This window comes from Phytophthora sojae (assembly GCF_000149755.1).
Source record: "Phytophthora sojae unplaced genomic scaffold PHYSOscaffold_4, whole genome shotgun sequence".
NCBI classification, from domain to species: domain Eukaryota; phylum Oomycota; class Peronosporomycetes; order Peronosporales; family Peronosporaceae; genus Phytophthora; species Phytophthora sojae.
This window is the reverse complement of record NW_009258118.1, coordinates 5,268,795-5,292,154: the sequence shown is the minus strand read 5'-3', so window position 1 is coordinate 5,292,154 and position 23,360 is coordinate 5,268,795. Positions and strand designations below refer to the sequence as shown.

Sequence of the window (23,360 nt, the reverse complement as noted above, 5' to 3'; positions counted from 1 at the left end):
CGCGTGGGAACGCTCCATCAGCGACGTCATCCGCGCTATCCACGACGAGGAAGTCGCGCTGATGCGCACGTACAACTACTTTCGTCTGGCGAACGCCATCCTGATGTTCCTCGGCCCGACGATCCTCAACCTCGTGTGCTTTGTGGTGTACGTGCTGCAGGGAAACAGCCCCGACGTCTCGACCACGTTTGTCATTCTCGCTCTGACCAACTGCTGCAAGATGCCGTTCAGCATCTTCGCCAACAGCTCCGTGGCTGTCGCTGAGGCCATCACGTCCACGCGCCGACTGTCGGACTTCCTCACTTCTGGAGAAATTGAAGACGACTTCACCCCGAAGCAGCTCGCGACGGGTGAAGCGCCAATCATTTCAATTGAGAATGCCGATTTCCGATGGGAGGAAGACGCACCGACGCCCACGCTGTCGAGTATCAACCTGAAGCTAGGGCCCGCAACACTTACGGTGGTTGTCGGTCCAGTGGGGAGCGGCAAGTCCAGCCTCGTGAACGCCATCCTCGGGGAGATGCAACAAGTACGGGGAGTTCGCGCTGTGCACGGGAACGTCGCGTACGCGAGCCAACAAGGTGGATCCAGAACCTAACCGTGCGTGACAACATCCTCTTCGGCGAGCCGTACGATGCGGAGCATTACAATCGCGTCGTTGCAGCATGCCAATTATTACCGGACTTCGAGATGCTCGAGCTCGGAGATCAGACAGAGATCGGCGAGCGCGGGATCAACCTCAGTGGCAGCCAGAAAGCTCGCGTGGGCGTCGCGCGCGCGATGTATCGGGCTCGTAAGTCCGATTTCGTCGTGCTGGATGACCCTTTGAGCGCGCTGGACGTGCACGTGGCGAACGCGGTGTTCTCGGATGGTCTGATGGGTATTGCGCAGGGAACGACGCGATTGTTGGTTTTGAACTCGCACTATCATTTGCTGCAGTACGCAGACCGCGTGGTGGTGATGTCGGACGGCCGAATCGTGGGTGACGGCACTTTGGTAGAGCTGGAGAAAGAATTCCCCCTCTTGGTGACTGCGACCGGCGAGAAGGATGAACCGGTAGAGGACACGGCTACTGCTACTGCTATTGCTACTGCTACTGCTGACGAAGAGCACCAAACCTCGGAGAGAAAGTCCGCGGCCTCCTCCAAAGCGGACGCAAAACTCACCCCAGACGCTACTTCTAAGGGCAAACTCATCGTGGCAGAAGACCGTTTGGTGGGGTCAGTGAAGCTGAAAACGTACGTGGACTATTTGGCTTCTTCGGAATGGAATGGATACGTGCTGGCGGGGGTCATCTTCGCTCTGTTCACGGTGGCGCAAGTTGCGCTCTTCTTCTGCGACTGGTTCTTGAGTCAATGGTCGAAGGGCAACTTCGATCTGTCTTCCAAGAGCTCTCTCGCTATCTACGCAGGACTCGTGGTTGGATCAGCCGTACTGGTCTTCATCCGCTGTACGTACTTTATGCAAGTCTGCATGGTGTGCTCCGGGAAGCTCCACTCGAAGTATCTGCTGAAGGTTCTTCTCGCGCCAGTCACGACTTTCTTCGACGTGACGCCCGTGGGCCGCATCCTGAATCGCTTTTCTCGCGATCTCGACCAAGTGGGCAACCCCCTCCCGTACTGGGCGTTGTGGATGCTCTTGATGATGTTTCAGATGGCCTCGGCATTCATCGTATGCGCCGCGGCCGACCCGTACGTGTTGATCATCTACGTGCCCGTTGGTTGGGCGTTCCTCTTTGCGATTAAAGTGTACCAGGCATCGGCGCGCGAGCTGAAGCGCTTCGACAGCACCACTCGCTCCCCGTTCTTGAACCTTGTCTCGGAGACGCTGTCAGGTATCGAGACCATTCGAGCGTACAGGATGACTGAGGTCTTCTCGGCCCTTTGCGAACGGCTTCTCGACCAGAACTCCAAGTATTATCTGCTCTATCAGACCTCGTCTAGGTGGTTCGCAATGCGAACGGACTGGCTGGTCTCTGTGATCATCGCAGCCGTCGCAATTCTAGCGATTGGGATGAAGGGAACGCTTGGAGCTTCCGTCGCGGGCTTGGGCCTCACGTACGCTGCTCAACTCACATCCAGCTTCCAACGGATGACAACTTTGACGACGCAAGTCGAGCAGATCATGACCTGCTTTGAACGTATCGCATACTACAAGCGAGAACTCGCTGGACGAAGAAGGCAGCAGGTCGTTCCCCGTCAACACTGACTCTCTTCCAGCCGAGTGGCCTCGAACAGGAAGTGTCGTCTTCGAGAACGTCTCCATGAGATACCGTGACGACCTCCCGCTTGTATTGAAGGGAGTGTCTTTCTCCGTCGCGAGTGGTGAGAAGGTCGGCATCTGCGGTCGCACTGGGTCTGGCAAGAGCTCTTTGATGAGTGTGTTGTTCCGCGTTGTGGAAATTCCAACGACTGGCCGTGTTCTCATCGATGGTGTGGACATCTCCACTATCACTGTGCACCAGCTCCGGACGAAATTGACCATCATCCCACAGGACCCGATGCTGTTCAGCGGTTCACTTCGAATGAACCTCGACCCGTTCGCCGAGAAGAGCGACGCAGAGCTGCATGAAGTGCTCCGCAAGGTGCACTTGTCCGATACAGTGGCTGGGTGGGGCAAAGGTCTTGACTACGAGGTAGCCGAGAAGGGCGAGAACCTGTCTGTGGGTCAGCGTCAGTTGCTGTGTATCGCTCGCGCGCTGATCCGAGACAGCAAGGTGATCGTGATGGACGAAGCCACCGCGAACGTGGACCAGGAGTCGGACAAGCTCATCCAGCAGACGATGAAGGAGAGCTTCGGCGGCGTTGCTGCAAGTGCTGGGCGGCGTGTTCCAGTCGCTTGTGAAGTCGGGCAAAGTCGTTGGATAGCTTGAACAGGTGTGATGCTTGCTAGTCCTGCGTGGCTTAGCGTAAATTAAGGAAAGGGTAAGCCCGCCCTGTAATAAGGAAAAAAATGCCACAAAACATAAGCATCAACCGTGTAGCGTCTGCCTCGCGCAGGGATACTCCAACTGCACTTCCCAACGTCCTTCATCGTTCACAGCGTCCTGGGAGCTGTCGGCTCTCTGCCTGAGGAAGAACAACAGCACACCACCACTGGCATGGCGGCTCTACCTCTGCGCCACGCCCGGAATGGTTGGTCGCATGCCAGTAACGGATGGATACCCTGGAGTGCGCGTGTGGTATGAGCCCGGACCACGAAGGAAGGGAGTCTCGAAGTTCCTGCCCGGACGCCCTAGCGTTCGAGAGCAGCGGCCTTATCAGCCTGCGAGCTGCAAAGCGCCACGGATCCGCTCCTGCACACCCGATTTGTAGTGGTGATCTCCTGGCCGGCGCAGTCTCTGACCTTGTGCTTTGTGAAGTTTACGCCATAATAACACTCCAAAATACACTTCGGATCCATAAAAAATGCTCGTGTGTGGTTTTCGGAGTCCTACACGTATTACACCAGAATTTTGCTAACAGCTAAAATAATAACGTAAATTCCCGAATAATACCCCTTACCCGTATAGTACCCTCTAAAACGTAACCCAATGTGTATCCCAGGGTTACAATGTTAATTCCATACAAAGATCAAGTATATATTTATGAATTTATTGTCGAAAGCATGTTTATGTATGAAATACTGCGTAATATCCATAATTTAGCATATTTGTTTTGAAAATGGGAGGGTACTAATAAATAGTGCCCGGGGTATTATTCGGTCATTTCCGTTAGAAGCGCACACAGGCTGTGACACAGCAGAATGTCTTCACGCACAATCCAGTGAGCAGCTTGGCAACGATAGTACCAATATGGTACCGGCGAGCGCGCGTGATGAAGCTGCGGAGCCCATTCCTACCACTATTAATAGTGGTATTAGTGGTTAGTGGTATTATAATAATAATAGTGGAATATATAAATGCGTACAAAGTGCACCAGATCAATTAGCTGCCGCGAGCTCGAACGGCAACAAACGTAGCAGGACTCGACAAGTACTGTGATGATTAATATCGTGCCCAGCTTAGTTGCATTCGAAGCGACTGCTTCGTATCTTGTGAGCTTGCACTATAACCCTTGAATCAAAAAGTGGTTGATACTTTGCACCAGGTTTTATGATTTAGAATTGCAGAAACTGAAACGTGAAGTCCACCCCTGCAAGATGAAAGTAAGAGCAGAGAAGTAAGCAATACAATTTTGACGCTAAATGCAGAGTATCTTGACTGTACTCACCGAAGTGCTTGATTCTGAAGCACAGCATGACAATCACCCAAAAGACGAGTTTGCTCTGGACTAAAACCATCTGTGTCTCCAGCATGAACGCGAGCTGGTACAGCGCCCGCATCCCGCAATTCCGTTTGATCACCACTGCCAGCACCCAAAACGAAGCGACTTGTAGTAACCCGAACATGAACACGGGGAGTACAGTGGATCCTACGTTTTCACTTGTGACTTGTGCCATCTCAGTGTGATATTGGGCACTCTGGAAATGAACCATCACGAGCATGTAGCTGCAGTAAAATAAGGGAACGAACGTCTCCAAGTACGCAGTTGTGACAAGACACTCTGTCATGAAGAAGATCCCCAACGTATCGCGCAATACTTTATCGTTTTGAGCTTGCACAATGAATGAGCTTGGAAAAATCGTACGGAGGCTTTTCCGCAGCGTGAAAATAGTACGGAAGGTAGATGGGGCTGACGACTTACTGCGTCGAGGTAGATTCGGATGCTTGGGGCCAACCAAAACAGTCCGTGTAGACTGGGAATGAGACTCTTTTATCATGTTGGGGACTGTGCCTAGTCGGTCGAGAACGCGTTGGCCGTCTTCAGAAACTCGATGAGGTAAGCACGAGCGCCAGCGAAGACCGAGACAATCCTGCCTCTCGAACCCTTGCTGGTGTCGACATAACCAGCAAAGGATAACCAGCAAGTTGTCACTAGGCCAACCGCCTGGTGAAAAGTTGAGACACAATCGATAGTACGGCGCTGCAATCCGTACAGCATAATTATTGTTTGCAGTAGATCCGTTATTATCATGGCTGAAACTGCAGCAACGGATGACGCACTCTGCATGCACGTCGAAATGTAGATCGCGTTGAAATAGTCCACCGTAAAGATCACAGTCTCGGGCACCATATCCTCCAGGTCTGCAGAGCATCGTAGCACGATGTTCTTTAAGGCGATCTTTATAACTGGAAGAAGCAAAATGACGGGGAGCTGGTAGTGAGTCCCCTCTGAACGGCGAAACAGCATCTCGTACACAGGATAAATGACTGCCGGTGTCGTTTGAGAAGCGATCATGACAGCAAATCTGATCACTTGATCGCGCTTGGACAGTAAAAAACGAATAGCACTCGCCCCCAGAATGAATCGAAAGGTGACACATAGCACGAGGTAGAACGGGAGAAGCATGGCTAAAATGAAGAACGGGATTGGAAACACCAGGTACTCCGCCACAAGCATTGCTAGGGCGACGACTCCGCCCGATACAATGACGCAGAGAAGGAATATCTGACCCATCGATATTGTAAACCCCTCGATAAGGTATGTTGCCTGGAGCATCAGTGCTTGTATCACAACACACACGAGAATGGCCGCTCGAATCCACAATCCATAGCTCACACGCCATCCATCGCTTGGGTCTTGAAGCGGGATCGACTCCTGTGCGAAGACCAGAGCAACCATGGGCAATGGGGTGCCAATACACACCATAACTACATGCACTAAAGAAGTTTTATTGTTGTACTCGTCGAGAGCGATGGCGCGATGAATGGAATACTTGCCGCCAAAGTAGCTAAGCTGCAACTGCTTCCAAGCACTGAGAAGTTTAGTACTCCAAGAAGGTAAATCTCCATAGTCGGCCACTCGGTCTAGCTGCGGGGCGACGGTTGTCATTGCACTTGCACCGTAGATGGTCTCGACGACAATTAAACACTCTAAGACGTTCAAAAAGTTGGAGTCGAATTAGTAAGTCTAGCCGCCCAACACACAGCGCGATAGAAGTTGCCTGAGGTTGGGCTGGATGCTCCAACTTGGGACGTTCTATAATAAGTAATCTCCTACCTGGCTCAGCTTCCCAACGTTTTCGTAGGTAATGTAATGTTCTTAGGTTACCATCGCTATTTTTTGTGAGCTGCCATTCTGGTTTTCCCCACTTCTGCTGCGCAAGACCTTGGGCGAAGGCACGCGGGGCTGGAACATGTTTTCTAGATGCGGAATGATATCCTGTCTTTAGTGATCTTTTTACCGGAGTTAACCGAAGTTGAATTTGTACACAATTCGATATTCTACTGAAGACGCTGTCGCACCAGAATGGCGTTAGTGGTCAGATAAAACTCCTCGCTCTCAGTGTTCGCAGAACCAACTTTGCAGGAAAGCCTACTTGACTTAATCGATCTCGGATACGTTACACGCGACGGGATGGCGACATCAAGCATTTTTCGTTGTTCGTTTCGTACCGAAAGACTACCATCTAGCAACAATCGGAACCACATCAGGCATCATCGAAAATGGGACTGAGTTCGATAGATATTCGACATTTGATAGGATATTGGTCTAGTTCGTCCCCATTCTTCTTTTCTGTTGTGGATGGCACATCCACATCCCAGGTTTCTGGCTCCGCATTGACCACTTCTTCTTCTTCTTCTTCATCGACTTCAGAGCATCCGAGCGTCGTGGAGTTGCGAATGAAACCACAGGGAGTTATTGTTGCCACCAGGCACAAGCCGACACTACCCGGGAGTCCAGAAACTATCGTAGCGTTCGGACTTTTGAAGCACTGCTAATAGCACATGCAAACGATCGCTCAGGCTTTATCGGGCCACACTGTGGCCCAATAAGGTCTGTGGCCGCCACAGGTTTGGTTCGATTGAAGGCATCCAGCATAGCAGGTTGGCAACACTGCCGAGTTCAGATTTCATGCCACGTTTCACTATCAGTGTTCGACAGGGCTACTTCCAGCGCCGAGAATGGCCATGAACTAACTGGAGGACAGGCTGGGAGCAAGGTCGCCACAGGTTGCACACGCTGGTCGCGTGCGTGATCGGCTCTCATCGCTAAGACGTTACAAAACCTGGGGGGCGAAATCGGGTTCTTTTTCATTGTTGCTGAGTAGAGGGCGTCAGCAAACCACAACTTGACCATCCATTATTTTTCACTTTGCAGACGTCGGTCTGTCCCTAGGCGCAACCTGCAAGCGCCCAACGACTGCAGATACTACGCGTACGGGAACAGTGCAATCAGAGATACCGTGCGGTCGAAACGGAGCTCTGGGCATTAGGACGGTAGCTGTTGCACTGTACGAAAACTTCCATCTTACTGCCTTGGCAGTCGCAAGCAAAACGTGTGACCAGTTAAGGTACCTGCTGGCAGAGATTACCATCTCTGCCAGCAGATACCATGCGTGCGCGCGTGCAGCATGGCACGCTTCACTGCTGAATTTGCCGGCGTCTTAAAGCTCGCACTAGTTCATCGGGTTTCAAGTTTGAGTACTTTTGAGATCCTGAAGTGATGGCTCCGCGCAACGAAATCCTCGAGTCTGCGACGACAACGATCTCTGAGGCGGCTGATGACAGCACGGACAGCCAATACTTCTCCGTCTCGACGAGCAGGAACGCCAAGCGAGTGCCGACTGAAGTCTCATTTGATGAAGTTCACCAGAACAAGGAAAACCCGCTCAACACTGCCAGTCTTCTGTCAGTCGCAACGATGTGGTGGATCCAGCCCCTCCTGAAGCGAGGCTACGCGTCTCCGCTGGACGAGACTTGTGTCTGGGATCTTCCTACCGCCGACCAAGCGCGTCCACTGCAGGAGAAGTTCGACAGGTTTCACACCGCGCAGGCGAATCAAGCGAAGCGGCCGAACGTGAACAACGCGATCTGGGAGAGCGTGAAGCGGACGTGGGGGATCGCGTTCGTGCTGCACCTCGCGAGTGCGGGGCTGATGCTGTTCCAGCCGTTCATCATCAAGGCCATTCTCAACAACATGAAGGGCGAAGAGAACTCCCTCGGAATCTCTTCCGGGTACGCACTCGCGGTGCTTCTGGGCTGCGCTGCCTTCTGTGGCGCCACGACGGTGAGTGCAGGCCAGTTCCTCACAACTCGAGTGGCTTGCAACGCCCGCATGATCGTCATCAACAGCGCCTTCCGGAAGATTCTTCGGCTCTCGGCGACTGCGAGACGTACCATGGACACGGGGGAGATCGTCACGTTCATCGGGGTCGACAGCGATCGCGTATTGTCGGCGTACAAGTTGGGGATGTGGTGCATCGTCGCCCCGTTGATGCTGGTTGCTGTCTGCGTTCTCATCGGCACTCAGATGGGGGCTATTGTAGCGGTTGCGGTGTCGGCAGCGATGCTGCTCATTATCCAGGGAGCGCTTGTCCTGTCGAGGCAGATTGGCGTCTACCGTCGACAGATTTCACGGATCAGTGCCAACCGCCTGAAGGTGACGAACGAGATGCTTCAGGGCATTCGAGTTGTCAAGTTATACGGGTGGGAAGGCTTCGTGAACGAGCTGATCCACGAAATCCGAGAAAAGGAGATCGCTCTGCTGCGGAAGTACAACCGACTGCGGCTCGCCAACACGGTGCTCATGTTCTTGGCGCCGACGTTGCTGAATCTGGTGTGCTTCACCGCTACCATTTTGCTCGGCGGTAGACTGGATGTCGCGACGACGTTCGTGATTTTGGCTCTGACAAACGCTTGCCGCACCCCATTCAGCATCTTCGCTGATGCATCGGTCGCGGTCGCAGAGGCTGTCACCTCTACCAGTCGCTTGTCCGACTTCCTCGCTGCTGGAGAAAGTGCTCACAGCACCAGCGAAGGTGGACTGTGTGAGGGTTCACCAATCGTTTCACTCGAAGACGCTGATTTCCAGTGGGAGGAAGACGCACCGACGCCTACACTTGTCAACATCAATCTCACGCTCCAGCCAGGGACACTCACGGTCGTGGTCGGTGCAGTCGGCAGTGGCAAATCCAGCCTCGTGAACGCGATACTTGGGGAAATGCAACAAGTTCACGGTACTCGTACGGTCCGAGGCGACGTAGCGTACGCGAGCCAGCAAGCATGGATCCAAAACCAAACCGTTCGTGACAACATCCTCTTTGGCGAACCATTTGATGCAGAGCACTACTTCAGTGTGATTACAGCTTGTCAGCTCGCCACGGACTTCGAGATGCTGGAGCATGGCGATCAGACTGAAATCGGCGAGCGCGGTATCAATCTCAGCGGTGGTCAGAAGGCTCGAATCAGCGTGGCTCGTGCTATGTATCGCGCTCGCAAATGTGACTTCGTGGTGCTGGATGATCCGCTGAGTGCGCTGGACGTCCACGTGGCTAATGCTGTGTTCTCCGATGGCTTGGTGGGCATCGCGCAGGGCAAGACGCGCTTGTTGGTGTTGAACTCGCACTACCATTTGCTGCAGTACGCAGACCGTGTACTCGTGATGTCCGATGGCAAGATCGTGGGAGACGGTCCGTTGGCTGAAGTGCAAGCAGACTTCTCGTTTTTACTGAACTCTCCGCGGTCGCGTTGCTCTCGAAGCAACATTGCGAGTCAGCACTATGATGAAGAGATTCTTCATGAACAAGTTGACAAGCCATCGCAAGCTATCGTCGTGGTTGGTGGTGACAAGAAAGCCAACACGAAGAAGGAGCCATCCGGAAAGCTGATCGCCCAAGAGGACCGACTTGTCGGCTCGGTTCAGCTGCAGACGTACATCGACTACTTGGCCGCCTCGGAGTGGAATGGCTGGTACCTCTGCGGTGCGATTATACTGCTGTTCTCCGTGGCTCAGGTCACGCTCTTCTTCTCTGACTGGTTCTTGAGTCAGTGGTCTCAAGGCTCCATCGCATTGAGTCAGGACAACTCACTGGCCGTCTACGTGGGGGTTGTTGTGGGCGCCGCCCTCCTGGTCTTCGCTCGCTGCATCTTCTTCATGGAGATCTGCATGACCTGCTCGGTGAAAATCCATCTGAAGCATCTGCGCAAAGTGATAGCGGCCCCGATCACCACCTTCTTCGACATCACCCCCATCGGGAGGATCTTGAACCGATTCTCGAGAGACCTGGACGAGGTGGACAACCCGCTGCCGTACTGGGCTCTATGGCTGCTGCTGTGCGTCTTACAGGTGCTGTCCTCGTTCATCGTCTGTGCGGCGGTGAACCCGTTCGTGCTGATCATCTACTGCCCGGTGGGGTACGGCTGCTGGTTTGCGGCCAAGGTTTACCAGTCCTCGGCTCGGGAATTGAAGCGTCTCGATGGTGTCACCAGGTCACCGTTCTTAAACTTGATGTCCGAGACGATCTCCGGTATCGAGACCGTGCGCGCGTTCAAGATGATGGACACTTTTGCCGTCCGTTGCGAGGAGCTGCTCAACAACAACATGAAGATTTATTTCCTCTCGCAGACGGCGGCGAGGTGGTTCGACATGCGAGCAGACTGGTTCGTGTCGCTCATCATTGGCGTTGTCGCGGTGCTGGCCGTTGCTACGAAGTCGAGCGTTGGTGCTGCGGTGGCAGGCCTCAGTCTCACGTACGCGTCTCAACTGTCGTCCAGCTTCCAGCGGATGACCACGCTTTCGACTCGAGTTGAGAGCAGCATGACCTGCTTCGAGCGCATCGCCCACTACGGCTCGCTCAACGAGGAAGGACACGATCGGGCTGCGTCTAATCAGAAATCTCTGCCAGAAGACTGGCCCCGGACTGGTGCGGTTGTCTTCGAGAACGTCTCCATGAGATACCGTGACGACCTCCCTCTCGTACTAAAGGGAGTATCTTTCTCCGTCGCGAGTGGTGAAAAGGTCGGCATCTGCGGTCGCACTGGGTCTGGCAAGAGCTCGCTCATGAGCGTTTTGTTCCGCGTCGTGGAGATTCCAACGACTGGCCGCGTTCTCATCGACGGGGTGGACATCTCCACTATCACTGTGCACCAGCTCCGGACCAAGCTGACCATCATCCCGCAGGACCCGATGCTGTTCAGTGGTTCACTGCGAATGAACCTCGACCCCTTCGCTGAGAAGAGTGACGCAGAGCTGCATGAAGTGCTCCGCAAGGTGCACTTGTCCGATACAGTGGCTGGGTGGGGCAAAGGTCTTGACTACGAGGTAGCCGAGAAGGGCGAGAACCTGTCTGTGGGTCAGCGTCAGTTGCTGTGTATCGCTCGCGCGCTGATCCGAGACAGCAAGGTGATCGTGATGGACGAAGCCACCGCGAACGTGGACCAGGAGTCGGACAAGCTCATCCAGCAGACGATGAAGGAGAGCTTCGGCGGCGGAGACTGCACGGTGCTGTGCATCGCGCACCGCATCGAGACGATCATGGACAGCGACAAGATTTTGGTGCTGGATGGAGGGGAGGTGGTGGAGTATGATACGCCGTCGGCGTTGCTGCAAGTTAAGGGCGGTGTGTTCAAGTCCCTTGTGAGCTCAAGCAAGAACGTCCTGCCGTAGGTAGGGGGTCGGAACTACTAAGTTAAACGTTTGAGAATATTATTATAAGATGGCGCACTATTGTATAAACTGGAGTTTCACTCTTAAATTATCTACTCGCAGCGTGCTTGTTGAGCTCATTGTCACTATTTCGTACCCATGGAGAAACCCATTGAGCACCAGTTGCTGCGGCTTCATGTCCTTTTAGGCGATGATGAGCACCAACTGGATGAGGTTTACCAAGCTTTCCAGGAGATCGACAGGAGTGGCAAAGGCCAATTGAAGAATGTCGCGTACGTCGCGTATGGCTTCATTTGTGACGGTCATTCCCTGTGCAGCTAAACTTGTTTTTTATTTCATTCTAAGTGAACTTGAGTCGGTGCTCCGCGAATTTCTGTCCCCGAAGGATTTAAAGAAAATGTAAGACCCCGATACCTGCAAGTTTGTTCTATGACTGAGGGCTAATCGTACATTCGCTGTGGAATTCAGTGATGTCGAGAAGCTTTTGGCGCGTTTTCCTACCGCCAACAAGGGTTTCGACTATACAGCATTCTGTAAAGCTCTTCAGCAACCCCCTATACTCCAGCAACAGCAGCAACAGTCTGGTCGGCAATCTCCATCGAAGCGAAAACTTCGTAGCCCCACGAAGCTTCAACAGCGAGAGCAAGCTCGGATGCGGATTGACCAGCGATTGGAATCTCAGCGGCTGCTCATGGAGAGTGTTCGCCACAAACTCATCCGTGGAGTTGTGGGCGACGATAGCGACGGGTACCACGGGATTCAGAACGCCCTTCACCGCCTGGATGTTGCAGGTGATGGCTACTTGGACGCAAACGTGTTCATGAAAAAGTTCGTTCAGCGCCTAAAGTGCCCATTGACACGACCCGAACGAGAGTTGCTGCTTGAACAACTGCGAGCGCAGAGCACAGGGAAGGCAGAAGACGTTCTCGACTACGAGCAGGTAATCCGCGTACATTTTCCCACCCAGACCCTCACTTTTCAACTAATTGGTGGTCTTGCGGTACCAGTTAGGACGTATTTGCAACTTGAGTAGCGATGACTCCCTGTCAGAATCCGACACGGAGCATGAACGGCCAAAGCCACCGTCATCTTCAAAAACATCACAATTGGGGTCCGTCTTTCTAACAGCCGAAAAGCGCCTCACCGAGTTTCTTCGCTCTCCACTTGCCGCACGCAGCGTTTCGACTCCAAGTTCTAACCAAGTTGGAGATACCCCTCGGAGTGTGTTTACAGGTGCCGAAAGGTTTCTCGAAATCGCAGAAGGAATTGATCTCGAGAACACTGGATTGTTACCTGAAGAAGGTGCGCTTGCAGATTCGTTTTGGAGGTGAGGTTTACCAGTTACTAACGCTTGTCCTTCGCCCAGAGTTCCCGCGTATACTTGGCAAGTGCGGAATAAATATTGACCCCGAGCTCTTGAATGGCATGCTCTCACGCTTTCCCCGCTCGACGGACAATCAGATCAACTACACAGCATTTCTTCAGTAAGCACAACATTCCGTGGAGTATCTATCACCCAAACATGCCTGACTCGAGCCGGTGCTGATTCTGATGCTAGACGCTATGGGCAAAATCCGCAGTGCTCTCGGGGACGGCGGGAGTTGAAACAGCTTGTTCTCAACTTGCTGTCAAAGCTTACGGTCCCCACTGCGGACTGGCTGCGGTTTCTACTACATCGATTCGAGAAGTTCGACAAGAAGCTGCATGGCTCAATGAAAGGAGCACTTCCAACTGATGGTACGTAGTGCACATGTACCCCCCAACTATAAATCTCTCCATTATCACACACTGACGCAAGCATTCTTGATCTCACCAGCATTTCTTCGCGCAGTTCAAGGTCGCTCTGCTGTTCTGAAGCTGACCGTGGATGAGGCAGCACAGGTCACGTCGCTCTTCCTGCGGTCCTCTACAAACAGCTCACCGAAGCGTCTGCACTATCACGAGTTCCTTGTGTACGTCGCTACAATCCTAAACAGTTTGACCTTCCAGTCTTTCTAACCTTTCCATGATGTACGCTGCAGGTTTGTCAATGAATGCCACCGGACGCCTAAAGTTACAGCTCCACCAGCCATCGATACGAAGTCCGAGATTAAACAAATGCTGACGGCTCAACCTCCGCCACCAACCTCCCCTAAATCTACCGAGATCTCCCAACCCGAACGAGTATCTCCAGACGCAGCTTCCGAGCTCGACACTTCCGACATGTCAGTGGGCGACTACCTCATGTATCACGCCACCATCCAAGAACGACGCAACTTTGAAACCCTCATGGAGGTGCTGCAGGACTTCAAAAAGAAGGCGGCAAAAGGCGACCAAGACATTGCCATCCAACCCAGTGAGAACGGAGTCATGATGCCTTTAGGCAAAAACCTCCGCGTCAAAGTGCAATTCTCGCTGGCAGAAGCCCACGCCACAGCTTCATAGTGACAAAACAAAGTACACCCACAGCTTCTTTGGCTTCAGATGCCTATCCAACCCCACATCAAAATCTGATTATTCCTTACCTCGAGGCGAGTCGCCTAGCCCCATCTCCTCGCCGACACCCCTCCTCCTCCCATACTTTACGCCAGAGAATCTTCCACGACCCCCGTCCCACCTAAGAACACACCTCTTCATGTTTCTCCCAACTTCATTCTCGAACTCGCGCCGTCGGCCGCAGCGCTACCGCCCTCTATTATGGTGAACCAGCAGAAGAGCAAGTGCCAGCTGCGCCTCGAGGCGCGCTCGCGGCTCGCGTGCTGCACGCCGGCGTCGGCGTCGGACCTGGAGGCGCAGCTGCAGTCCCGCATCGCGCGCGCCGCCGAGGTCCGCGCCGTGCGTACGCGGCAACTTTCCGCGCGGGCGCGCGCGCGCGTTCAGCACGCGCAGGACGTGGCCAGGGGCATGCGCGTGAAGCGGCACGAGGAGACGCGCCGCACCCGCCAATTTTCCGCCTCGAAGCTGGACGAGGCCGCCAGGCGCCGCCACGAGCAGCTGGAGCAGCTTCAACTCCAGTGCAAGCAGCGCGCCGACCTCATCTCGGAGAAGGTGGAGCTCGTGCGCGCCGACCAGAGCGACCGCGCGGCCAGGGCGCGGCGCGCGCTCGCGGGGCAGCTGGACGACGCCGCGCGCCGCCGCGAGCAGCAGACGCAGCAGCGCGTGCGCCGCCTGAGCGCGCGCTGGCAGAGTGTGGAGAGCGTCAAGGACCGCGTGGCGCGCGCCAAGTTCATCCAGCGCTGGTTCCGGCGCCAAGTGGCGAGCCGCAAGACGGCGGCGGCGCTGAGGCAGGTGCAGCAGGACGTGGCAAAGGTGGTCAAGTGCTGGGGGCAGATGGCCACGGCGAGCTTCGAGCAGTGCATGACGCTGCTGCAGCAGCGCCCCGTGGTGCAGGCGGCGCAGAGGCTGCTCAAGGTGCTGACTGCGGAGGAGGTGCGGAAAGTTGCCTCCCCTCTCCCCGCCTCGCCGAATGGAGGAGGGCTAAGTTTCCGCGTGCTGATGATGGCCGGCATGATCTCGATCCACCCGAACGAGATCATGGGCCAGGACCCGTCCATGAGACTGCACTACGCAGCGAGTGTGATTCTGAGCGAGATGAAGAGCTTGTCCCAGTGTCTAAAGGTGAAGGATGATGGGTTCCAGAGCACCCAGGAGCTGACCAAGTGCGTGTCGAGGCTCTCGGCTAGGTTCGCGTTCTACATTGAAGCTTTCGCACGCTGGAAGGCGAGGGACGCGGAGCGGCTGGCGAACGAGTTGCTGGCGTCGTACAGGGAGCTGATGCTGGTGCAGAGGAAGTATGAGACGCAGGCGCAGGAGGCACAGAACGGCGTGGACGGAGTACACGAGCTGCTGCGACAGACGCAAGGGCAGTTGATGCAGATGCAAAGGGCTCTGGAGAGACTGCTGGGAAGGGATGGAGCGAAGCAGAAGGTGGAGGAGCTGGGGCAGAGCCTTAAGCAGGAGCAGGATGCTGGCGCTCAGTCAGTTGGGGCCGGCGTATCGGGTTCAGGTTCAAGTGGTGGAGGCAATAATGGTTCGTCCGATGATGACACGACTTTGTCTTCATCCCCGCCGATAGATTCAGGTGATGAAGGTGATCAGGGCAAGAAGGGGGATGATGACGAGGAGATGCAGGGCGATGACGAACCGGAAAGCAAGACGTCGAACGCAGTTCCGCCGAGTGTGAACCAGGCTCTACTGGCTGACCGGAAGCTGGTGCACGAGCTGATTTTGAACCCGCAGTTCCAGATTCCTCGGGATAAAGATGTCGAAGCGTCTGCAGCGGCCGTGGCATCGAAGCAGTCGGTGGCGGCGATGGCGGTCCGTGTTCGAGAAGCGATGACGAAGGCGTTCTGGGACCGCGTGATCGAAGCAAACGATGTAGAGACGCTTCTGGCTCGTACGGAAGAGCTCCGGACTACCTTTCGGGATGCTTTGGGAGGTGGAAGCGGCGCAGGTTTAGGCTCGGGACTTTCGGCGCTGGCAGACCAAGTGGACAGTGCATTGCGTCCGGACCAATTGCGAGAGCTGATGCAAGACCCCATGCGAAACGTTCACGCAATTCAAGCTCGGTGCAACGGTGTCCTGGATGCTATTGAGCGAACCGAGGCTCCGACCCGAGCCGAGTCCACGCGTGGATTCCGCTCCGACTGGGCCCAGCGAATTGCAGCTGGAGTCATGACACCGGTACAGTTGCTGGTGGCATTTTTGGCGTTCGCTTTGGATAAAGTGGATGAGCTACGCAGCGATGTACTTAACGCGCACCTGGGTCTCCTGGGTGCTTATCTGCAGCGGCACGGCGTCGAGTATGAGCAGAGACAACTTCAAGCGCGCTTGGCCGAAGCAGGAAGTTTTGAGGCGGGTTTCCCCATGACTGTGAAGTGGCTGGGTCTGGAGTTGGAAGCTTATCTGTCTCGCTCGGAGGTCAATGATGCAGAGCGCAGCCGACTGGCACGCTACGATGGGGCTGCTTTTGAGCGATTTGTGCGCGCGAGTATCTGGTCCCTCGTGGAGAAGCACATTGATGGTACCGCTTCACGTGCTTGGCCCGAGACTTTCGAGCTGGATATTCCTCGAATCCGTGCCTGGCGTGATGTACTTGACCGCATCGCTGTTGTGTCGAGTCTCCTGGCACTGGTGCAGGAGTACGTAGCTCGTCGCAGTCTGACTACACCTGTAGGGTTCTTCCAGGCAGTTGGCCAGCAGCTGAGCACCCTGCTTCGTTCTCCTGGTGTTTCCGGTGCGCAGCTAGCAGCCCAAGCGACCCAGGACGTTCGTCAGCTAGAGAGCTCCCGAAGTGAATATGCTCAACAGGAGCTCGAAGCTCTCGAGAAGCGTCTGCTCGGCTCATTCGCTGCCGACAACCCTGTCTTCAAGCTCTTCTTCTCGCGTGCGGCGCGTGCATTCGAGACTGCGCTGCTCTCAAAGGGAAGCAACTCGAACGACCTGCACCCGTCGCTAGCTCCGTTTGCAGCCGAGATCACCGAAGCGACCTCAGTGCTGCGTCACCTGGCCAAGCACAACGAGAGCGTGTACGCGTCACTGTACAACAGTATCATCAAGACCCTGGTACCAGCCCCCTAGGCTGCTGCTAGTTTTGGGCCGCGAAGCAACGCGGCCTCTTTGGACCGTTCTGTAGGTTTGGTCACTATTTGCGAAAAATATCTGTTTCTGGTCTTCTCGTCACTCTTTGCTCTTGTCTTCCTAGCTCCAGTCTACCTGTACGTCCTTGTCATGCCGCCGCACTGGCCAGCCTAACTGGAGAGACGTGCTCCCTGGACCGCCCCAGCGCCCACACTAGCGTCCGTGCTGATGTTGTACAGCAGCTGCGCCAGCCAGCGGCTAGTCGTGGCGTCCTCCTTGAGCGCCTCGTCAAACGTGTGGTTACGCAGAGCCTCGGGCAAGCACTGACGGAGCGCCTCCTTCGCTCTGTAGCAACACAATAAGCATTACCATAACCAAGAAAAGGTTAGGATAGTGTTAACCATGAGTAGAAAAGTTTTAGAATTGTGCGTATCGTACCGCGGGTTGTCCGAGAGGCGCAAGTAGCAGCGGATGATGTGCTTGAGCAGGCGAGGGGCAGGCGCCTCCACCAGCACCGCCACCATCTTGCTGAGCACCGTGCCCACGGCGTAGAACCGCTCGGGCGTGTGGCAGATGTACGTGAGCCCCATGTCGTCCAGCAGGATCTTCTGCACGATGAACGTGGCCACCGTCTTGGACAGCTCGCTGCCGGCCTCCATGATGCGGAGGCACAGCGGGATGATCTCCGTCTGCAGCAGGAAGTTGATGACGTCCGAGTCGTCAATCTACAAAACAGCAACACAACTTTAAGTTAAGCTTAACCTTCTCTCTAAAGTGCAACACCCCTCAAACTCTTTAAGTTTACCTTAACCAGCGCGCCAATCACGCCGAGACTCGTCAGCCGCAGATACTCGAACGGGCGATTCTTGCTCACCGTGTTCAGGAACGGATACAGGTACAGCGGGATGTGCGCTGCATGCAACAAAGGCAACAACGGTTAGCACTACCTTATCCTCCTTATCCTTCCCCTTAACCTGCAGGTTAGCACTAGCCTAACCGTACCATTGAGAAAGTGCGTGCGCGTCTCCGAGTGCGAGGCCACGCACTGCAGCAGCGCCAGCGCGTTGCACACGCGGTTGGAGGCGTGCGCCGTGAGCTGCGGGGGCGAGAGCAGCGGGTAGATGGCCACGATCTCCTGCAGCAGCGCCGCCACCGTGCCGAACGAGTGCCAGAGGATGGGCGCCAGCTCCGGGAACTCCTCGCGTTTCTTGCTCAGCTCCAGCAGCGCACTCTCGCGCTGCTCGGGCGACGACAGCTCCAGCACCAGCGCGTACAACTGCTCCTCCATGGTTTTAGGGTGCAGACGAATTGGCAACACGAAGGATAAAAGGATAGGGGCTCGGATTGTTCGCCACGTCAAGTTGAGGTGGTGTACACGAGGAAGTGTGATAGATCTAAATTAGATATACCTTTTTTTGGATCAACCGCGTCCCAGTTCGTCTCCTATAGTTTATTTACGAACATAAGAATAGACAGACTCTCGCTACCAAACCGGGACCATGAACGAGGTCAAGTTCTACGTCGTGGTGAGCAGCTTCTGGGGCATCTGCTCATCTGCTCGTCGGTCTCCCAAGCCCACACACTCAACGCGGCGGGGTGAGCGTATCTTCGGCTGTCGAGCCTTGGCCGAAGCCGAGTTCATGCTGGGGGCGCGCGGGTTCGTGGTGGACCCAACCGGAGGATTAAACCCCGACGACGGGCCAATGACGAGGATCCTGTGCACAGGGAGACGCTCATGATCTTCTCGGACAGTGAACTGCTCGCGAACGCGATGAATTGGTGGGTGATCGACTGGATGCGCGACCGCTGGGTCACGTCCTCGCGTTCTCCGGTCAAGAATCGGCTGCTGCTCAATACTCGTGGGAACACCCGGACAGTGCGCTTCGAGCACGTAAAGACTCGAGCTGTTATTAATACTGGAGACTGGAAGGCCAGCTTGATTGATATAGCAGGAAATGCGGCCAGATATGCTACTCGTGCGTTGGTGCAGAGCTCCAGGTCCAAGACCGCAGCTCTGTATGATGCCGGAGCACGCCGCAATCTTTGGCGGACCGCAGAATATCCGATCGTACAGAGATTGCCAGAAGCCGCGTGGGAAGGATCTGTCGGAGGGCGAGGACGCAGCAGCGGCCTGAGCCCTGCAGACGGAGGCAAGCCAGCTAGCGCCGTACCAAACAAGCCGGCACGACCACGTGAAAGAAAAACGTGGGTAACGAGGGTATTGCCACCTGCGCCACTTGACCCAAGCAAACGCGAAAGTGAAGTCAGCGCCTGTGCTCGCACATAAGAAATAAGTAAGACGTGATAGCATTGCTTAGGTTCCGAGCGATTTACGTACCGAAGTGTACCACTCGGGCGGCGAGTGTGAGCAGCGTCAAGCCATCAGCTTGTCTTGAATCAACGGCATGTGGGTCTCCAGCACAAACGCGAGGTGGTGTAGGATGCAATTTCGCTGTACGAAAACCACCATTACGAGGAAAGATAATAATTCCAGCAGGGCGTAAGCGAAGACCGCTTGAACCTTTCCTTCGACGTTGTCGCTGGTGATACCGGTCATCTCCAGGTGATACCGAGAACTAGGCAAGTGCACCATAACCATGATGTAATGTGCATACAAAAGCGGAGCGACTGCTTCCAAGTACTCCGAGAGCACCAGACACTCCGACGTAAAGAGGAGTTGGAGGAACTCCCGCGATGTAGAAGGCGTTAAAGAAATCCACTGTGAAAATGACCCCCTCTGGCATTAGGTCTTGCATCCGATGGAAGCTAAGCGAGACGATGTTCTTCATGATAACTTTCAATGCGGGAATGAGAGCAACGGCCAAAAAAAAGGTCGTACCCTTTATCAGAGGCAACTCGGAATAGTATCTGGTACGTTGGATAAATCACTGACATGAGTGTTTGTGCAGCGAGAAATACAGCAAAGTGAAACAACTGTCGTTTGTGCTGGAGAATCTTGCACACAGCTTGGCCACCAACCGCAAAATAAAACAAAAAAGCGAGAACAAGCAGATATGGCAGAGTCATGGTGATGCTCATGAACGGAATCGGGAAGAAAATGTGCTTGGCAACGACTACACACATTGCTGTATAGGCTGCCATGGCGGTGACCAAAATCGCGGCAAGCTGCCGCGTTGAAATCTCGACATCGTCAACCAAATGCTGCAGCTGGACAATGATCGTGTGGGTCACGACCCCAGCCACAACTCCGGCTCGGACCCAAATGCCAAAGTTTGCGCGCCATCCGTCCTTTGGATCTTGCAGTGGCACGGATTCTTGGGACAGAACGAGGATTATCACTGGCACTGGCGTTACCAAGCAGACGAACAAAACTCGGGCCAGCGAAGTGTTGCGGACGTAGTCGTCCAACGCAAGGAGCCGTTCAATCGAGTATTTACCACGATGACTGATTTGGGTGAACAACCACGCCTCCTTGACTGCGCCCAACACCCGCAAAATCTTCTTGGAAGTCGAGGGGATGCGGATCCATCCAAGACTTCACGTGCAGACATCATGGGGCAGTCTTGAGCTTACAATCAGGTGGCGGTGAGAATATGCTGTGACTCTCATCAAACTAATTTAGACGCGATGCCCACCTTCCAGTCTATTTATTATTCGTCGGCAGTCTCATCGTCACTGGTGTTAATACATTTCTGTCTTGCAGTCAGCGACCGTCATCATTTGTATCATGAGCTGATTGCAAACACACTGGACGGGTTCCCTAGGGAAAGATATGTCGGAGGGCGATTGGCTTTGTTAGTTAACGAGATAGTTGGCTTCATTGAAGACAAGCGCGGCATTTCGGCCCCCATAGCCACACAGTACTTTATGTCAAGATGTCCTTGATTACCGAGAAAAACCGCTGCCTGCGTGGTCTTCAAGTCTCCATGACTCCAGTCTCATGGTTCGATGGTTCAATTCCACGCTGGTGTAGAGATTTTTGGGTTTTAAGTAGTCGGGGCTTCTCACTTCACGCTAACCAAGCGAACTGGAATGTGAAGTCGAAACCTAAATACAAACAAAAGAAGGAGTTAGTTCATCATACAGATCATCGCACCATAGTCATACTGTACTCATACGAACCGAAGTGCACAACTCGGGATGTAAGCGTCAGAAGTGTCCACGTCATCAACTTATCTTGAATAAGCAAGGCATGAGTTTCCAGTACAAACGCGAGGTGATGAAGTATCTTTATGCCGCATCTCCGTTGCACGACAAGCACCATCACCAAGAACGATATAAATTCCAGAAGTGCGCAAGCGAAGACCGCTTGGACCTTTCCATCGACGTTATCGCTGGTGATACCAGTCATCTCCATATGATAGCGGGCACTTGGCAAGTGCACCATGACCATGATAAAGTTTGCGTATAACAGCGGAACGAATGATTCCAGGTACTCTGAGAGCACGAGGCATTCCGAGGTGAATAGAATTTCGAGTGCTTGGCGGAGCTCCGACCGTCGGAATGGGCCAGCGGTGAAGCCATTCGGCTTTGTGCCGAAACTTGAGCGCTTGTTTGAAGCGGTTGTTACCTGGATAGGCTGTATCGTGGCACTCCGCCGACTACCACAATGCCACCGCCGTTTTTTCGTGATTTTTGCGGTCTCTTTACTTGTCGAAATTCTGCCAGAAACGTAGCTGATCGATGATCTGGTGTGTGGCTGGTATCCTGGATATTTGGCGAGCCGTTCGAGAAGATCTTCACCTGCACCTGAAAGTCGATAAGCGAGGCAGGATCGGAGTTGGATGCCGGCGCAATTTTGCGTCTCGAATTCGTTGGAGTCTCGACAGAGTAAACACGCCGTGTGCACCAGGTCAAATCTTCTAGGGTCGTTGTTTTGCAGAGCTCCTGCCTTCTGGAGCAGCGCAATTATATTTACTACCCCCTGGTGAAGGCTGTCCATCGCTAGTACAGTATTGAACAAGTCGACTGCCATAATGACGATTACGGTCGTTGTCGATGACGCGTTCTGCATACTCGTCGCGGTGTAGAAGGCGTTAAAGAAATCCACCGTGAAGATTACCCCCTCCGGCATCAGGTCTTGCATCCGATAGAAACTCAGAGAAACAATATTCTTAAGGATGATTTTTAAGATAGGAAGCAGGGCAATGACCAAAATCTCCAGTCCACTGTCAGCAACAGCTTGGAAAAGGGCTTGGTGTGCTGGATACACTAGCAGCATCAGTACTTGAGCTGCAATCAGTACAGCGAAGCGGAGTATCTGTCCTTGATGGCGTAAAATTTGGCGGACGATCCTCCCGCCAACGACGAAATAAAACAAACAACCGAGAAGAAGTATATATGGTGGGGTCATCGTGATGCTCATGAACGGGATCGGGAAGAAAACCTTGTCGGCGACGACTATCGACGCTGCTGGATAGCCCAGCGCCATAACTGCTAAAATCACTGCAAGCTGTCGTCTCGACATTGCCACGTCGTCTACCAAGTGCTGAAGCTGACCGAGAATTGTATGTGCTACAACACCAGCCACAACGCCCGCACGGATCCAAATGCCGTAGTTCACGCGCCAGCCTTCAGCAGGATCCTGGAGTGGCACCAATTCTTGGGAAAGAACGAGCGCTATGACTGGTAACGGCGTCGTTAAGCAAACGAAAATCACCCGAGCCCACGATGCGCTTCGGACGTACTCGTCCAGCGCGACAAGTCGTTCAATCGAGTATTTACCGCGATGGCTAATCTGGGTAGTCAGCCAAGCGTGCTTTAATTTGGTAGCTACGGCTCTCCACCTCCAGGAAGACGGTGCCGTGTGAGAGGCGTACGAGGGTCCAGCCAAAACGTCAGGCGCATATGAAGAAGCGAGCATAGCGTTTTGAACGAGGTCCTTCTTGATGTCTTGTGGTCTTCATCGAAACTAATTTGAGCTTTCTATTTTGCACAAGTCTAGGTGTCGACTTCAGATTTGGTTGGTGAACCATAGCATCATGTTTAAGCCAGACTTTTAGCAAAAAGTAGTCCAGCGGTACGGGACTCTATACATCATTTTATGCTTCAAGTTCTTTCATGAAACTATGCTTTTGAAGCATGTCTAGACGAAGTGCCGTATAGCCTTCGATTTGTCACTTCTTAAGCCAAGCAAACTAGAATGAGAAGTCAACGCCTGGTTGCAAGCAACAGAGAGGGTTAAATTGGAGGTTTTGCTGAGGAATACGAGAGGAATACGACAATCTAATCAATGTACGTACCAAAGTGCACAACGCGCGAGACAAGCGTGAGCAGTGTCCACGTTATCAGCTGATTTTGAATAAGCCTCATGTGGTTCTCCAGCACAAATGCGAGGTGATGAAGTATCTTCACGCCGCATCTTCGCTGCAGTACAACTACCATCATCAGGAAAGATACAAATTCAAGGAG

At 53.9% G+C, this 23,360-nt stretch overlaps 4 protein-coding genes across 4 annotated transcripts; 2 read left to right on the top strand and 2 right to left on the bottom strand.

Annotated features, from left to right (window-relative positions):
- Positions 1 to 7,685: 7,685 nt before the first annotated feature.
- Positions 7,686 to 11,429, top strand: PHYSODRAFT_501549 (hypothetical protein; the record flags this gene model as incomplete). Its single annotated transcript, XM_009529028.1, has 5 exons — positions 7,686 to 8,306; positions 8,373 to 8,453; positions 8,517 to 8,748; positions 8,866 to 9,510; positions 9,619 to 11,429. 5 exons carry the CDS (start codon positions 7,686 to 7,688, stop codon positions 11,427 to 11,429), a joined length of 3,390 nt encoding a protein of 1,129 aa, XP_009527323.1.
- A 138-nt stretch (positions 11,430 to 11,567) lies between these two features.
- PHYSODRAFT_346320 (hypothetical protein) lies at positions 11,568 to 17,085 on the top strand (the record flags this gene model as incomplete). Its single annotated transcript, XM_009529027.1, has 7 exons — positions 11,568 to 11,701; positions 11,775 to 11,828; positions 11,898 to 12,369; positions 13,064 to 13,166; positions 13,261 to 13,381; positions 13,451 to 13,764; positions 14,089 to 17,085. The coding sequence occupies 7 exons, from the start codon at positions 11,568 to 11,570 to the stop codon at positions 16,986 to 16,988; spliced, it is 4,098 nt and encodes a 1,365-aa protein (XP_009527322.1). The 3' UTR covers positions 16,989 to 17,085.
- A 73-nt stretch (positions 17,086 to 17,158) lies between these two features.
- PHYSODRAFT_559218 (hypothetical protein) lies at positions 17,159 to 18,276 on the bottom strand (the record flags this gene model as incomplete). Its single annotated transcript, XM_009529026.1, has 4 exons — positions 17,159 to 17,333; positions 17,427 to 17,713; positions 17,794 to 17,900; positions 17,991 to 18,276. 4 exons carry the CDS (start codon positions 18,274 to 18,276, stop codon positions 17,159 to 17,161), a joined length of 855 nt encoding a protein of 284 aa, XP_009527321.1.
- Positions 18,277 to 19,227: 951 nt separating this feature from the next.
- On the bottom strand, positions 19,228 to 22,812 carry PHYSODRAFT_498617 (hypothetical protein; the record flags this gene model as incomplete). Its single annotated transcript, XM_009529025.1, has 2 exons — positions 19,228 to 19,301; positions 21,057 to 22,812. Coding segments are annotated over 2 exons (1,830 nt in total), but the record flags the coding sequence as incomplete, so codon positions are not given.
- Positions 22,813 to 23,360: the final 548 nt, after the last annotated feature.